Genomic DNA, 16833 nt, shown 5'->3' with positions numbered 1-16833 from the left:
GGCGGGTTCTCCAGCCCCTGCTGACTGAATCAACATTGCCTATGCCCCAGTGCCCTGGAGGTGTGCGTCCCGCTGCCCAATGGCAGCTCACGATCTCTGTGCGGGGGCGGGGGTGGGGCGACACCGAGTGGGCTCTGCACAGGCTTTGCTGAACAACACCTGGGGTGGGGGGAGCCAGGGAGCCGGCGAAGGCAGCCACTGCCCTCTCCTGCTATAGGGTGCCAGCTGGTCACCCCAGGTGCAGAATGGCCCAAGTGGCCAGGTGCATGATGGGGTGTCGGCTGCTGCTGGAGGCAGACTGCCGGGGAGAAGGGTGGCCTGGGTCTCTAGTGGTGACGGGCGTCAGCAGCCCTGGGCATCGATTCCTGGCTCTGACACAGCGCACCTCCACGACCTGGGGCAAGTCACCTAATCTGCCCGGCGCCCCAGGTGCTACCTGTCCCACCTGGTGAGGAAAGGGAAAATCCCACTGCTGGTGCGGCTGGGGGCCAGCCAAGCGCCTTGCTAGAAGGACTAAGCCCCCCCCTCCCCCGGCTGAGCTGCCTCGCAGCAGCTCTGCGCACAGGGGAGGAATGGCGGTGATTTCCCAGGGGGGCCGAGGACTGGCTGGGAGCAGGGAGCAGCTGGTGGCGGGTGAGGCCTGTGGCCGAGGGCAGCATGAGAGCCGAGCCCAGGAACCCTGACAGAAGCTCCCCGAGTGCCGCGCTCAGTCACACGTGGCACCGGCGGCTCTGCGGCCTGCGCCAGCCTGGGGGCCTGGCCGTGCTCCCAGGCAGCGGCTGAGCTCAGGGCCTCGCCTACGCTAGGGCTTAAGGGGACGTTGGCATGTTACTTCCATGTGCTCACAGCACGTGCTGAGGCCAGGCCAGCTCCGTCTCAGGGCTGTGCAGTGCTCATGGCCTGGAGGCGAGTGCCCTGCAGTGCTACATGGGACACCCCTTCCCAGCCCAGCCTGCACCCCTCTCTGCTCTGCGCTGCCCGGGGAGAGTCCCCACTGCCCCCGTCATGTCTCTGTCTCATGTCTGTGTCTCGGCCAGAACTGGCTCGTCCTGCTGGTGCTGGGAGGGAGGCAGTACCGGCCGTGTAGCATCAGCTCATTCCCCGCTAGGCAGAAGCAGGAGCCCAGGCTGCCAGGTCTCCGGGGAGGCCAGCGCAGCCAGTGGGAGGGTGCTGACGGTGGCAGAGGTGACGGGAGAGGCTTAGAGCCCAGGCCAAACACAGCCTGCTGCAGCGAGCGGTGCCCAGAGCAGGGCCCCATTGCAGTGGCCAGGCAGGAATGTGCCAAGGGACAGCACTGAGCCAGCCTGCTGCAGTCCCTGCTTGGCACCTTCCCCCCACCCTGTCACCCCGGGAGGCTCAAAGCCCCTCCTCTGGTGGGCACCGCTGCCCAGCCCCGGTGGGGATGTGCATCCCAGCAGGGCAGGACATTTCCCCATGTGGTTGGAAACCCTTCAGCTGCCTGTCCCCAGAATCCCAGCCCCATGCTCAGCTCCAGGGGCTGGGGCCTCACAGCCTTGGCTGCAGGGGGCTCCGGAATTGCCCCAGGCGGGGGCAGTTCTCAGCCAAGGCAGGAGGCCCCCTTGCCAGAGTCCCATGGGCCTGGGTAGCTCTGGGGATAGGGCCACAGCAAGGAGCAGGTAGGAGGTGGCTCCAGGGCATGCGCTTGGCAGAGTGGCCGGGGGCCCGCCCCTCGCCTATGACACTGGCTGCTTGGACCAAGCCCTTCATGGCAGCCAGTGCCCAGAGCTCCAGGAGAGAGCCCCTCACACCAGTGTGCAAAGGGCCCAGCAGGCCTGGCTGGACCGAGGTGCTCTGGAGTGGCACGGAGCCCACGGGGCCCAGAGACGACCACGGTTCCTGCGCCATTTCAATGAGCCGTGGCTGAGGGGCACCGCCCCTGCCCGCCTCCCACCCCAGCCCTGAGGCAGATCGCTGAGGGGGGCAGGGGGACACAGGTGCCTGCACCATCTCCCAGCGCCTCCAGCTAACCCCACTTGGGCTGGTATCATGTTGGGCAAGAAGCAGCTTCCTTTCCTGGTCTGGGGGCATCAGCTTCGTCAGAGGAAACGTCCCACAAAGACCCCAGCTGGCAAATGCTGCTCTGAATGTAGCACAGTGAACTGAACTCAACCTGCCCACACCCCTCATGTACCCTGTGACCCCCCCAGGGACCCCGCTTCCAGTGCTGTCCCCTGTGACCCCCCCCCAGGGACCCCGCTTCCAGTGCTGTCCCCTGTGACCCCCCCCCCCAGGGACCCCGCTTCCTGTGCTGGCCCCTGTGACACCCCCCCCAGGGACCCCGCTTCCTGTGCTGGCCCCTGTGACACCCCCCCCAGGGACCCCGCTTCCTGTGCTGGCCCCCATCCCCCAGGTGACTCTGCTTCCTGCCTGATACTGCCCCCGGGATTCCCACTTCCTGAGGCCAGGGATTTTGCAGGGATGTCCCCAGTGAACTTTAGATTCTCTGGCTCTCTGGATGCAGACCCTGGGGATTTTCTACAGGCCTAGACCAGGGACTGTCCTGCCCCTGCCAATAACCAGCCCTGGGGCTCAGAGCTCTCCTGGCCAAGTCTGGCTCCTGCCAACTGCACAGTGTGGCGAACTCTTAGTTTCATCAGGAGCCTCATATCAAAGCCTCAGCTCCTGGAGTCCTGTGATTACAGGCGACTCTCAGCTTCCATGTAAACCAATACATGCCTGGCACTCCTGGTTGGGAAGACAAGTAGGAAACATGACCCTAAGGATCAAATCCAGAAGGCACAGAAAAGAAAAAAACTGAAACCCTCAATGGTTGATTGTGTGTAACATGAAAATCTCATGATCTGAGGGGCTGGAAGGGGTGGGTCTGAGCCGATGGGGCTCCCAGGCCCAGCGCAGGGAGTGACGTCACCTAGGCTCATGGGCCTGGACCCAGGCCCTGGTGGGGGCTGTGTGTGTGTGAAATCGCCTGCAGTCATAGGCACAGGGCAGGGAGATGAGTCAACGGAGGTCACAGGTACAGGCTTGGTATGGGAGAACCCTTGAGGGGGTGGGGAGGGCAGGCCCACAGCAGAGATTGGGGGTCTTGCGGGTGGGCCAGCAAAGGGAGGGGATGTTACCTGGGGGTCAAGGAGCCACGCCAAGGAAAGGGAATGGGGGTCATATGAGGTCACAGACCCAGACCTAGGGCTGGGATGGGTTCATCTGTGGCCACTGGGCAGGGAATGGGGTTATCTGAGGTCACAGGCCTAGATCCAGGGCAAGGAATGGGGTCATCTGAGGTCAAGCCCCAGACCCAGGGCAGGGAATGGGGGTCATCTGAGGTCACTGAAGAAGTAATGGGGTTATCTGAGGTCACAGACACAGACCCAGGAGAGCAAATGGGGTCATCTGGGGTCACTGGACAAGTAATGGGGTCATCTGAGGACACTGAAGAAGTAATGGGGTTATCTGAGGTCACAGCCCCAGCCCCAGAAGAGCAAATGGGGTCATCTGGGGGTCACTGAATAAGTAATGGGGTCATCTGAGGTCAAGACTCAGACCCAGAGCACGAAATGGGGTCCTCTGGGGTCACTGGACAAGTAATGGGGTTATCTGAGTTCACAGACACAGACCCAGGAGAGCAAATGGGGTCATCTGAGGTCACTGGACAAGTAATGGGGTCATCTGAGGTCAAGCCCCAGACCCAGGGCAGGGAATGGGGGTTATCTGAGGTCACTGAAGAAGTAATGGGGTTATCTGAGGTCACAGACACAGACCCAGGAGAGCAAATGGGGTCATCTGGGGTCACTGGACAAGTAATGGGGTCATCTGAGGACACTGAAGAAGTAATGGGGTTATCTGAGGTCACAGGCACAGACCCAGGAGAGAAAATGGGGTCATCTAGGGTCACTGGACAAGAAATGGGGTTATCTGAGGTCAAGCCCCGAACCCAGGGCAGGGAATGGGGTCATCTGAGCTCACTGGACAAGTAATGGGGTCATCTGAGGACACTGAAGAAGTAATGGGGTTATCTGAGGTCACAGCCCCAGCCCCAGAAGAGCAAATGGGGTCATCTGGGGGTCACTGAATAAGTAATGGGGTCATCTGAGGTCAAGACTCAGACCCAGAGCACGAAATGGGGTCCTCTGGGGTCACTGGACAAGTAATGGGGTTATCTGAGGTCACAGACACAGACCCAGGAGAGCAAATGGGGTCATCTGAGGTCACTGGACAAGTAATGGGGTCATCTGAGGTCAAGCCCCAGACCCAGGGCAGGGAATGGGGGTCATCTGAGGTCACTGAAGAAGTAATGGGGTTATCTGAGGTCACAGACACAGACCCAGGAGAGCAAATGGGGTCATCTGGGGTCACTGGACAAGTAATGGGGTCATCTGAGGACACTGAAGAAGTAATGGGGTTATCTGAGGTCACAGGCACAGACCCAGGAGAGCAAATGGGGTCATCTAGGGTCACTGGACAAGAAATGGGGTTATCTGAGGTCAAGCCCCGAACCCGGGGCAGGGAATGGGGTCATCTGAGCTCACTGGACAAGTAATGGGGTTATCTGAGGTCACAGGCACAGACCCAGGAGAGCAAATGGGGTCATCTGGGGTCACTGGACAAGTAATGGGGTTATCTGAGGTCACAGGCACAGACCCAGGAGAGCAAATGGGGTCATCTGGGGTCACTGGAGAAGAAATGGGGTTATCTGAGGTCAAGCCCCAGACCCAGGGCAGGGAATGGGGGTCATCTGAGGTCACTGAAGAAGTAAGGGGGTTATCTGAGGTCACAGACACAGACCCAGGAGAGCAAATGGGGTCATCTGGGGTCACTGGACAAGTAATGGGGTCATCTGAGGACACTGAAGAAGTAATGGGGTTATCTGAGGTCACAGCCCCAGCCCCAGAAGAGCAAATGGGGTCATCTGGGGGTCACTGAATAAGTAATGGGGTCATCTGAGGTCAAGACTCAGACCCAGAGCACGAAATGGGGTCCTCTGGGGTCACTGGACAAGTAATGGGGTTATCTGAGGTCACAGACACAGACCCAGGAGAGCAAATGGGGTCATCTGAGGTCACTGGACAAGTAATGGGGTCATCTGAGGTCAAGCCCCAGACCCAGGGCAGGGAATGGGGGTCATCTGAGGTCACTGAAGAAGTAATGGGGTTATCTGAGGTCACAGACACAGACCCAGGAGAGCAAATGGGGTCATCTGGGGTCACTGGACAAGTAATGGGGTCATCTGAGGACACTGAAGAAGTAATGGGGTTATCTGAGGTCACAGGCACAGACCCAGGAGAGCAAATGGGGTCATCTAGGGTCACTGGACAAGAAATGGGGTTATCTGAGGTCAAGCCCCGAACCCGGGGCAGGGAATGGGGTCATCTGAGGTCACTGAAGAAGTAAGGGGGTTATCTGAGGTCACAGACACAGACCCAGGAGAGCAAATGGGGTCATCTGGGGTCACTGGACAAGTAATGGGGTCATCTGAGGACACTGAAGAAGTAATGGGGTTATCTGAGGTCACAGCCCCAGCCCCAGAAGAGCAAATGGGGTCATCTGGGGGTCACTGAATAAGTAATGGGGTCATCTGAGGTCAAGACTCAGACCCAGAGCACGAAATGGGGTCCTCTGGGGGTCACTGGACAAGTAATGGGGTTATCTGAGTTCACAGACACAGACCCAGGAGAGCAAATGGGGTCATCTGAGCTCACTGGACAAGTAATGGGGTCATCTGAGGACACTGAATAAGTAATGGGGTCATCTGAGGTCAAGACACAGACCCAGAGCACGAAATGGGGTCATCTGGGGTCACTGGCCAAGTAATGGGGTCATCTGAGGTCAAGCCCCAGACCCAGGGCAGGGAATGGGGGTCATCTGAGCTCACTGGACAAGTAATGGGGTCATCTGAGGACACTGAATAAGTAATGGGGTCATCTGAGGTCAAGACCCAGAGCAAGAAATGGGGTCATTTGGGGTCACTGGACAAGTAATGGGGTTATCTGAGGTCACAGGCACAGACCCAGGAGAGCAAATGGGGTCATCTGGGGTCACTGGACAAGAAATGGGGTTATCTGAGGTCACAGAGCCACTCCTAGGGCTTGGAATGGGGTCATCTTGGGTCACTGGACAGATAATGGGGTCATCTGAGGTCACAGACCCAGACCCAGGGGAGCAAATGGGGTCATCTGGGGTCACTGGCCAAGTAATGGGGTCATCTGAGGTCACGGGCCCACCCTGAGAGCAGGGAATGGGGTCATCTGAGGCCACTGAAGAAGTAATGGGGTCATCTCAGGTCACAGGTCCAGACCCAGGGCAGGGAATGGGGTCATCTGAGGTCAGTGAACAAGTAATGGGGTTATCTGAGGTAACAGAAAGACCCAGGGGAGCAAATGGGGTCATCTGAGATCACTGGATAAGTAATGGGGGGGGTCATCTGAGGTCACAGGCCTAGACCCAGGACAAGGAATGGGGTCATCTGAGGTCACTGGACAGGTAATGGGGTCATTTGAGGTTACAGTCACAGACCCAGGAGAGCAAATGGGGTCATCTGAGGACACTGTAGAAGTAATGGGGTTATCTGAGGTCACAGTCGCAAACCCAGGAGAGCAAATGGGGTCATATGGGGTCACTGGACAAGTAATTGGGTCATCTGAGGTCAAGACCCACCCCAAGAGCAGGGAAGGGGGGTCATCTGAGGTCACTGAAGAAGTAATGGGGTTGTCTGAGGTAACAGGTCCAGACCTAGGGCAGGGAATGGGGTCACCTGAGGTCACTGGCCAGGTAATGGGGTCATCTGAGGTCACAGACCCAGATCCAGGGGAGCAAATGGGGTCATCTGAGGTCACTGGCCAGGTAATGGGGGTCATCTGAGGTCACAGGCCCACTCTGAGAGCAGGGAATGTGGTCATCTGAGGCCACTGAAGAAGTAATGGGGTCATCTCAGGTCACAGGTCCAGACTCAGGGCAGGGAATGGGGTCATCTGAGGTCACTGGATAAGTAATGGGGGTCATCTGAGGTCACAGGCCTAGACCCAGGACAAGGAATGGGGTCATCTGAGGTCACTGGCCAGGTAATGGGGTCATCTGAGGTCAAGCCCCAGATTCAGGGGAGCAAATGGGGTCATCTGAGGTTACTAGACAGGTAATGGGGTCATCTGAGGTCACAGGTTAAGTCCTAGGGCTTGGAATGGGGTCATCTGAGGTCACTGGACAGCTAATGGGGTCACCCCCAGACCCAGGGCAGCGAATGGGGTCATCTGGGGTCACTGGACAGGTAATGGGGCCATGTGAGGTCACAGGCCCAGCTCCCCCAGGTGTTCCTGGCCAGTCCCCCACCAATGTGTCCCGGTTCGCAACTCTGACACGTGGTTGCCACTTTGCGCCCCCCCCGCCCCGCGAGCCCCCCCTGTCTCGGTGTTCGCGGCCCCCCCCCCGTGCTGAGACCGCGGCGCCTCCCGCTGCAGGAGCCTCAGTGTCACGGCGCCCCCTGGTGGCTCAGGCGGGCCAGGGCCCGGGACACACTTCAGCTCCCATCAGTCCCCGCGGTGGAACTACAACTCCCAGCAGTCCCCGCGGCAGGCGTCTCCCGGAAGCTCCTTTCCCGGCAATGGTCGGACGCTGTGATTGGCTGATGCGGGGAGGTCACATGACCCGAGTGCACGGGAAGATGGCGGAGCAGGCGGGCGCCTCGCCCGAAGACCCCTGGGGGAAGGTGAGTCCCGGGGGCGGGACGGCGGCCGGCGCGGGACACACCGCGGGGCCCTTCTCCCCGGGAGAGGGCGACACCCCCCTCGGGCACCCGCCGGGCTCCGCCCCCCAGGCCCGGAGCCGGGTCACAGCGGGCGCAGGGGCCTGGTGGGAGGGTGAGTCGGGGCTGGGGGAGCCCAAGGGCGGGGGCTTGTGGGCGCAGAAGTCAGGTGGGGTCACGTCAGGACTGGGGATGGGGTCAGGGGTCAGGTCAGGGATGGGGCCAGGGGTCAGGTCAGGGTTGGGGCCAGGCCTGGGGTCACATCAGGGATGGGGCCAGGGGTCAGCTCAGGAGTGGGGTCAGGCCAGGGTTGGGGCCAGGCCTGGGGTCACATCAGGGATGGGGCCAGGGGTCAGGTCAGGAGTGGGGTCAGGCCTGGGGTCACATCAGGGATGGAGCCAGGCCTGGGGTCACATCAGGGATGGGGCCAGGGGTCAGGTCAGGGTTGGGATCAGGCCTGGGGTCACATCAGGGATGGGGCCAGGGGTCAGGTCAGGGTTGGGATCAGGCCTGGGGTCACATCAGGGATGGGGCCAGGGGTCAGGTCATGTGTCCAACCTCCCTGCAACCATGCAGGTTCCCAGCTCGGAGCCAGAGGAGGCAGATTTTTGAGGGGATGTGACTGGACGCAAAGCCACTGGCTGGTGCCTCTCCTGGGGCATCTTGCCTTTTACCGCATAAAGAGAATCAGATACCACCGCTGACTTACTCTCTGCCCATCGCCCCCAGACATTGGGAAGGGACAGAAACCCTCCTGCATCGGACACGAGCCAACTCTGGGCAACTGGGATTGGGGAGGAACCATCCAATATGGGTGGATTATTCCACAATTCTACATTTCTGTCACTGCAAAATCTTGACTGTCTTGGGAAAACATCTCTCAAGTAGGTCCAAGGAGTTAAATACACTTCGGGCCAGATTTGTAAAGGTGTTTAGATGCCTAGTGGGATTTTGCAAAGGAACTAAGGCTCACAACCTCAAATCAATGGAAGTTTGTGTGACCCAGGATTTAGGTTCTTAGGCACTTTTCGGTATGCCACTAAGTGCCTATCTGCTTCTTTAGGTAGCTAAATACCTTTACAAATCTGATCCTTGGTTCCTCGGGGGAGGCCTTACATAACTGCTGCCAATGGAGGGAGACTAACCAAGCAGAGGACTTGGCTGTTGAATGCACTTAGGTTTCCTGCTTAGCATATCCAGGAAACAGTGTATCTTGAGAGTCATAGCCAGAGGCTGAGCTTTAACTTTCTATGAACGTTTTGTCCTGAATGCCTGGAGCAGAGCTGCCTGGTCATTTGTCTTTTCTTGTATTCAGTCTCAACATTCAGATAAATATAACAACGTAAAAGGGGGAGGAAGTGTTGACTATGTGTCCATAAGTGCCCAAAGTCTGTGCAGGAACCAGGGTCAGATTTTCACAATTGCTCAACACTCAGCTTCTCCTGTTGTCCTCAATGTGCATATGCTTTTGAAAATCTGACCATGTATTCCTAGACTAAAGTGTAGTAAAACTGTAACCAGATCAATCCTGCAGTCACAGCCTTGTTAAACTGAAGAACAAACCCGTGTTTCAGCCTGCAAGGGAATTGGGCAGCATTGTTTTTCTGGAAAGCGGATGTGTTGTGTGGGGGCTCATGGGACCACCCACATTGTTCCCACTTGCTGTCACGTGTTGGCACAATAGTTGATTGCGCAAAAAAGCAAATGCACTAAAGAGGAAACTGCCTCACTCACTGGTTGGTTTCTTTTTCTCTCTTCTCTTCCCGTTTCCGCACGCTGTAATTCGCTCATCCTACAACGCACCAGGTGGATTCTGCATATAGTGACAGTGGACTGGATCCCTGTGAGTAGCTGTGTGTCCTCTTCTCCCAAACTCTGTCAGGTCACAGCTGACTGAATGGGCCAAGGAGCCCTGGTCACTTTTGTCCTTTGCTCTAGCTTATGCTGTTAGCAGAGGGACAATCTGGTCAAATTTGGCCCAAATCCAGAGTCTCTAATCAGACCCTTTGGCCTTTTAAAGCCAGACTAACATCTCCTCATCGGAAGAGCAGCACAGTCGCGATTATCAATGTATTCTTTGCTCCTTTAATGAGAGGCTCTTGAAGCACTTTGCAAGTCTCCCAGAATGTATTTTCCCCATTTTACAGACAGGGAACCGGGTGCAAAGGATATTAGAGTTTCATTGCTGTGCTTTAGTTGGCTTTCACGTCTGGTCAGCATTCATCGTACTTATCTGCACACTGACTGGGCCTGCAACAGCTGCTCATCCCTGGAGCTGGTTGCCCTGTGACTTGCCTCTTAGAGTTGATCCCTTGGCTGTCCCAGTTTGCAGTGTCTCTGGGGGTTAGTGACACTCACTCACTGCCTCCTGCATGACTTAGGGAAATACGGTGTGGTATTTTCTCTTTCAGCGCTCTTTGTGGAAAGCACTAGGAAAGGAAGCATAGTGTCCCGAGCTAACAGCATTGGCTCCACCAGTGCCTCCTCAGTCCCCAATACAGGTATGGTCCCTTCTCTATGTTCCACCAGCTTCTCCAGCACTTCAGTTAATAGGGGCTTTTCCCACTCTCTCACTCGTATTCCTGTTCAGTCTCATTCTCCTTAGGTAGCTGTTCTGTAAGAGACTGTGATTGCAAGAGCTTCCTCTGCCAGCTAGAGCATAAGTCTTGCCCTTGGGTAGGGAGGATGGTGTCCTGGCTTCCTGCAGGGCAGTTTGATGAGACTCTCCTGGTAATGGAGAACAGAGGAGAGCTGGAGTGAAGTGCTGAAGAAACTTCTTGGCCGAGGTTTTTGAGTGCTGATGGATGCCCATTCTGAGACACCTTAAAGGGGCCTGATTCCAGGAAGTGCTGAAAAGTTGGCCCCTCTGCGGAAGGGATCTCAGCTTAGACACCCAGTCCCTCTTGAAATCTGTAATGCGGCAGAGCCCTGCTAGTGAGAATCCTGCCTAGACAAGCCAGGGCCCAACCTGCAGGAGAAGCAGGTGGCCCAGTTGGCACCTAGTATCTTTGTTATTGGCCTTTGCTATAATGAATTTCCCCAGCTGCTCATTCATGATGCCCTTGGACAGGCAGATCTTTACTGTGTTTTGGCCCCACCCTTTTGGAAGAGCTGTTTGGAGCTAGTCCATCCAATTGGGAGCTAAGTGGTGTCCCTGGGAGGTGTTCTCAGGCACAGGTGTCTAAATGATCCCAGTCCAGACACTGCGTGGGTTCTGTGTTGCCTCAGTAACTGGAGGTATCCGTTTTTGTCTCTGCTTCCTGGGCTCTGGGAGCTGCCACGTGCCCCCAGCGCTGACGGTAACCATTCTTCCGCTGCAGATGACGAAGACAGCGATTATCACCAGGAAACCTACAAAGAGTCGTACAAGGACCGGCGCAGACGCGCCCACACCCAGGCTGAGCAGAAGAGACGAGATGCCATCAAGGTAACCTCAGAGCATCTAGCAGGGAGAGAATTCAGACAGCGCCTTCCTTTCACCTCAGACCCAGAGGACCCATTATTCTACAGCACCAGCACCTAGTGTTATTTATTTAGCTGTTAAATTCCATGTTCCCCCAAACTTGGGGTGCCGCTTGTGTAGGGAAAGCCCCTGGCAGACCGGGCCGGTTTGTTTACCTGCCCTGTCCCACAGGTCCGGCTGATCGCGGCTCCCACTGGCCGCGGTTTGCCACTCTAGGCCAATGGGAGCTGCGGGAAGTGGTGGCCAGTATGTCCCTCGGCCAGAGCTGCTTCCAGCAGCTCCCATTGGCCTGGAGCGGCAAACCGCGGCCAGTGGGAGCTGCGATCGGCCGAACCTGCGGACGGGGCAGGTAAACAACCCGGCCCAGCCCGCCAGGGACTTTCCCTACACAAGCGGCGTCCCAAGTTTGGGAAACACTGCTGTAGGGGGTTTGTATCAACCTGGGGGAGCTGTAGCTTTCCACCATCTACCCAGCCAGCTGCCATCATCCCATGCTGTTGAATCTAAAACACACTGTCACTTCACTCTGTTCCCCCACAGAAAGGCTACGATGACTTGCAGACCATTGTTCCCACATGCCAGCAGCAGGACTTCTCCATTGGCTCCCAGAAACTGAGCAAAGCCATCGTCCTGCAGAAAAGTGAGTCTGGGGGGAGTGATTTCGGGGCCTGTGCTGGCATTCCTAACAACTGTGACAAATAGCTTCTGTGCTGGACGGCTGTACTCCTCTGGTCACTGAGTGGGGTACTGGCCAGCCAGAATTGGAGCCACCTCGTTCATGGGGGTTCGATGGGGAAAGTCCTCTGAGCTGTTAAACCCTCCCTGCAGACATTCAAAACTAAAACAGCAGGTGCCTTGTTCCAGGCCTCACTGAGTTGTCTGCTCCCTCCCAGCTGGCTCTGCAGGTTAACACTGCCCTGGTCTCTTGCTGAGGGTAACACTTGTGCAATCAGCCTAGAGTGCAAGGGAGGCACACTGTTACAGGTGCCCAGCCCCCGTACCCTCCAGTCAGCCACTTCTTGCAGCTCACAGGCATCAAAATCACTTAGGTTGAGGGTGGAAGACTGTCTAGGGCTTAGGAGGCTGAGATGCCTCCCAGCTTGGCCACTGCTAGCATATGATCTAGAGCACCTCGCTGCCCCTCCCAGGAGCCGGTTGTGAAGCACTGAGACCCTCTGAGGAGAGGAGGCACAGGGGAGCCTGGCTCCTGGTCAGTTTGGATGCATGAGGCCTGTGGGGATGAAATCTAGGGCCATGAATCAATCCTGCAGGTGCCCCAGTGTCTGCTCGACCTGTCCCCTGCTGAGCGGCATCACTGTGACCTGTCTCGAGCGTCCTAAATCCTCGTCCTCCCTTTGCTTTTCAGCCATTGACTACATTCAGTTCCTCCATAAGGAGAAGAAGAAGCAGGAGGAGGAAGTTTCTACACTCAGGAAAGATGTCACAGCTTTGAAGATCATGAAAGTGTAAGGAGCAACTTGTCACACATCTCCCACCCCGAGGGGCCTGGGAGACAGACACCCTGTGTTACACATACTGCAGCAGACACAACCATACTCACCTTTTTCTCCCCCTCTGTCCTGTGCAATTCCATCCCAGAGTGGTTTGTATCTGACACAGATCCCAGTACAGTGCAAGGGGCATGGGCTGAGCAAGGGTTTTTAATTTGAGGAATTTAAGCCCAGAGCCTGCTACCTTAACCATACAACCAGTCTGAGAGTTGCCTTATGGTCCTAACAAGCAAAGTTAACACAAACAAGCAAACTCCGCGGCACATCTTTGGTCTCTCTCACAGATCAAACAGAGCTTTGGAAAGTGTCTGAGGCCAGAGCCGGCTTCCCAAGCCTGCCGTTTTATCCAGGTTTCTTTGGTTTGTTTCAGAAACTATGAGCAGATTGTGAAAGCTCATCAGGATAATCCAAATGAGGGGAAAGACCAGGTCTCTGACCAAGTCAAGTTTAATGTTTTCCAAGGCATCATGGATTCACTGTTCCAGTCCTTTAATGCCTCCATCTCGGTAACAAGTTTTCAGGAACTTTCAGCCTGTGTCTTCAGCTGGATTGAAGAGCATTGTAAACCACAGGTAAGAACTAGGAGCCACACATAGTAACACAGGGCAGGCGCCTGCATAGGGCCAGATAGCTACAGTAGATACAAATGCAAAGCAATGCACGTTGGAGGGAACGGCTTGAACTATTCCGACACCTTACTGGGCTCTAATTAACCAGCGCCAGGGCCAGTTCAGCACCTGGCAGCAATCCAAGCACGATAGGAGGTTTAAAGACCAGGATGGAGATAGTGAATGCGGTTCCCGTCACCCCATCTCAAAGAGGACAAAGCACAAGTAGACAGTTCAGAGACAAGTGACGAGAACGACTAGGGGCACAGAAAGCCTGGGACTGTCTACCAGAGGCAGAACAGGGGACATGATAAAGAGATGCAAAATAGTGCCTGGTGCTGAGGAGGGAGATGGAGAACTTCTGTTCTCCCTGTCTCATAATGAGCAAAGGGACCGTGTGTGAAATTGAAAGTGGCAAATTCAAAATGAATAGAGGGAGAAACTTTCCCCCGACATGCAGCTGGCAGGGTAGTGCTGTCTGCCACAGGAGATCAGGCAAACCCAAGGGTACATCTACACTGCAAAACCCCCTGCAGCAGCGAGGCTCAGAGCCCAGGCTCTGCAAACCTGCAGAGGGGAGTGTTTCAGAGTCCAGGCTCTAGCCTGAGTGGGGACATCTACTCTGCTATTTTGAGCCCCAGAGCGCAAGCTCTGCAAGCCCGAGTTACCTGACCCAGGCTCTGAAACTTGCTGCTGTGGGGTTCTTTTCTCAGCAGAGAGAGACCCTGATGCACTTAGCTGGCGAACAAGAGCCCCAGCATGAGACCAGCAAACACGAGCTTTGAGAGGGATAGAAACCCTCCTGCTTCAGAGCATAGATGAGGCTCTAGCTGATGGGGGCTAAGGAGAACCTTCCCTGAGTCATACCACTCCTTGCCCTAGGCTCTCTCGCTAAAGCAGCTGGTTCTGCTGGCCAGGACTGACCCTTGGTCTGATCCAAGCTGGCAGGGCCTGTACTCCCAGTAATACTGAGGTACTGAAGCCATATACCCCCCACCCTCAGGTTTGTTCCCATAAACACCACTGTGCGTGGCTGACGCAACTGTTATCCAGCTGCCTTTCTACACACTTATTCCCCTCTGTAAGGAGTTCCCAGGCCTGTTCTGGAACCCACAGAGGCATTGCCAAGGTGAATGTTTCTTCATCCCGCAGAGTGACTGATCCTGCCTCTTCCTTGTTCTCCTCAGACTCTGCGGGACATCGTGCTGGGGGTTCTGCATCAGCTGAAGAATCAGCTCTATTGACTCTCTCCCTCCCGTGCCCCAGCAGCACGGGCCTGCGCTCGTCATCCCCAGTGCTGTGGGGTGCCGCCCAGCAGGGAAACAGACTCCAGGAAGGGCTGGTCTGTTTCCCTCGGGGTGGTTCTTAAAGCTTCTCTCTGGAATATTTATTGTATTGACCAAAAACCCAAACTGGGCTGTACGTACCTCTCCACAGACCCTGTCGCAGTCTGTAGCACTAGAGGCTGCGTAGGGACTCAGTCAGCAGAGAAGGGAGTTTAGATGTGGATTAAATACACTTCTCGTTGCCCCAAAGGAAGGCAGGAGGGGCTCTCACCCAAACTGGCATGGCAGTGAACGGACCTCGCCTGAGCCCCTGACTCTTGCAAGAGTGGCAGTAGCTCAGCTGGTGGGAGGGATCTGCTTTGTAGCAGTCAGATTGTCCTGCTCCCTGAGGGGGGGGGGGAATGGCATCATCTTAGCACTGCACATCTACTGCCTGGTGGGATGCATGCCCTGAAAACCACAGAGCCTGGGCGTGAGCTGGAGAACAGATGGAGCACAGGCTCTTTGGTTTCCAGGTAAGCACTTGCTGACATTGCAGCTACCCAGGCACCTTTCCATGGGGCAATGCAGGACGACCTCTCCCCCCCAGAGCTAGTTGCCACATTAGGATTAAAGACTTTGGCTGGGCTATGAACCCTCCTGCACCAGGCAACAAACTGTCCTCTACAAAAGGGCGTTAGGAAGAAGCTTCCCTTGGCACAGGTTCTCCCATTCTTGCACCTTCCTCTGAAGCAGCTGGTTCTAGTTACTGTCGAGATGGGTTCTGGACTAGCAATTCCGATGTGCCTCAATCCCGATCATCTAGTTCTGCCTGGGGATGGAAGGCTGCTTGCTTTACTGGTGCAGAATGACTTTCCAAAAGGCCATGCAAAGGAAGCTGGTGGGTTGGCCCCTCGCTGCCACAAGGAGAGGCACTTAATCCCAGTGGTGAAGGGACTCTCCCTCTTGTGCAGATGATCATGGCCTCGGCCTTCACTTGAGCCAGCTGCTGACTTGGCCTTTTCGACTCTAGCCGTGTTTCCTAAACAATTAAACATGAGTGCAGCTTTCTCCAGCTTTATCGGCACAGAGGCTGATCTCTGTCGGGCTTTATATGACTGGGCACTTTCTGATGAAGTCACACTGTGTGGGAAAGTAGACTAGTGTAGCACAGAGCTGCTGTGGATTCTAAGTAGACGTCTGCTCTTGTTTAGAACGACAGTTTTATATATAATAAAGCCTTGATTTTTATAATGCATTGAAAAAAAAAATCACACTAAGGTGTTACCAGTTTACGTTTTGCAGACAGCTGCTTGTCTGGGACAATTTCAATCAGTGACACCCTGTTTCTTTCCCTGTAGCCCTACAGGTCTATTAACAGCAGCTGGCAGCTGCCTGCTAAAGCAGCAATGGCATTTTACTACTCAAACAAGGTGACACTATTGGAATTACCCCAGCAAAGTGACACTCTTACAACAGTATTTGTCGATTTTCAATTGTGTTCCTACCACACCTCTACAAATCCCATGTTAATGGCTGTTGTGCATGTCTTTCAGTTGGGGTACGGTAGTTTCTGGGTGCTGTCTGTCTGCCTTTCAAACACTGAAGCAGGGGCATAATGTTTCCATTTAATCAAGGAAATATTCTTGTTGGTCTTTTATAAAACAAAGCACTTCTACAAAGCTTGCATTGAGTGTCCCTGTCGGTCCAAATGCAGCATACAGCCCCATGGAAGTTCAAGAGTTTGTTTGCAGTGACACGTCCAACTGCTGAAGTGAATTGCACACAACAGGGGAAGCTACCGCTAGGCCCGTACTCAAGCACAGGCCTGTAACTCTTGTAAGATGTTGCTTTGCTGTAAGGAAAGCACCTGTTTGCAGAACCAATAGCCTGTGCTGGTTACTAATAAGTGGCATGTGTATTTCTCAAAGGACATTGCTTTTTACAGACCTCACTCAGGTGGAAATGAAATATTTTTCTATTATGAAAAGTAATTATAATAAATTTTTGCTAAGCATTTTAAGGATTGTCCCCCTCAGTTTGTTTATTTCTGACACAGAATCATTGGGTTTGCTAGGAGAGGTGATGAGGCAAGGGCCAATTTTTCAGACGTGACTAGTGATTTCAGGATGCCCGGCTTGACCCCTTAGCCAGTGTTACGGCAGCTGTATGGGAACGGCCCTCCCCCGCTGCTCATCCCCCCCCGTTATGTGGGTGCCTGACTCCGACTGGTCTCAAAGCCGTAGTTAAACCAGACTGGAATGCAAACAAGCTC

The 16833-nt window shown here is 55.3% G+C and overlaps 1 protein-coding gene across 2 annotated transcripts; it reads left to right on the top strand.

Annotated features, from left to right (window-relative positions):
* The first annotated feature begins 7551 nt into the window (after positions 1–7551).
* Positions 7552–16581, top strand: MLX (MAX dimerization protein MLX). 2 transcript variants are annotated; one of them, XM_005310072.4, is made up of 8 exons: positions 7552–7675; positions 9518–9554; positions 10123–10212; positions 11032–11138; positions 11715–11814; positions 12541–12640; positions 13056–13257; positions 14481–16581. In XM_005310072.4, the coding sequence occupies exons 1-8, from the start codon at positions 7571–7573 to the stop codon at positions 14535–14537; spliced, it is 798 nt and encodes a 265-aa protein (XP_005310129.3). In that variant the 5' UTR covers positions 7552–7570; the 3' UTR covers positions 14538–16581. The 2 variants fall into 2 exon arrangements, with proteins under 2 accessions (XP_005310129.3, XP_042699932.1); XM_042843998.2 differs by lacking the exon at positions 10123–10212 and having other exon boundaries at positions 7563–7675.
* The last annotated feature ends 252 nt before the right edge of the window (positions 16582–16833 follow it).

The sequence above is a fragment of the Chrysemys picta genome, chromosome 24, assembly GCF_011386835.1.
Source record: "Chrysemys picta bellii isolate R12L10 chromosome 24, ASM1138683v2, whole genome shotgun sequence".
NCBI lineage: Eukaryota > Metazoa > Chordata > Testudines > Emydidae > Chrysemys > Chrysemys picta.
Note: the sequence above shows the minus strand (reverse complement) of the source record. Positions and strands in the feature narration are given on the sequence as shown.

What these genes read in the sequence shown, in the direction of transcription:
- MLX (XM_005310072.4), top strand. Translation starts at nt 7,571, where the DNA reads ATGGTCGGACGCTGTGATTGGCTGATGCGGGGAGGTCACATGACCCGA. An exon ending in TGACAGTGGACTGGATCCCT is followed by an intron (nt 9,555 to 10,122) that starts GTGAGTAGCTGT and finishes TTTCTCTTTCAG; the next exon opens with CGCTCTTTGTGGAAAGCACT. An exon ending in CTCCTCAGTCCCCAATACAG is followed by an intron (nt 10,213 to 11,031) that starts GTATGGTCCCTT and finishes CTTCCGCTGCAG; the next exon opens with ATGACGAAGACAGCGATTAT.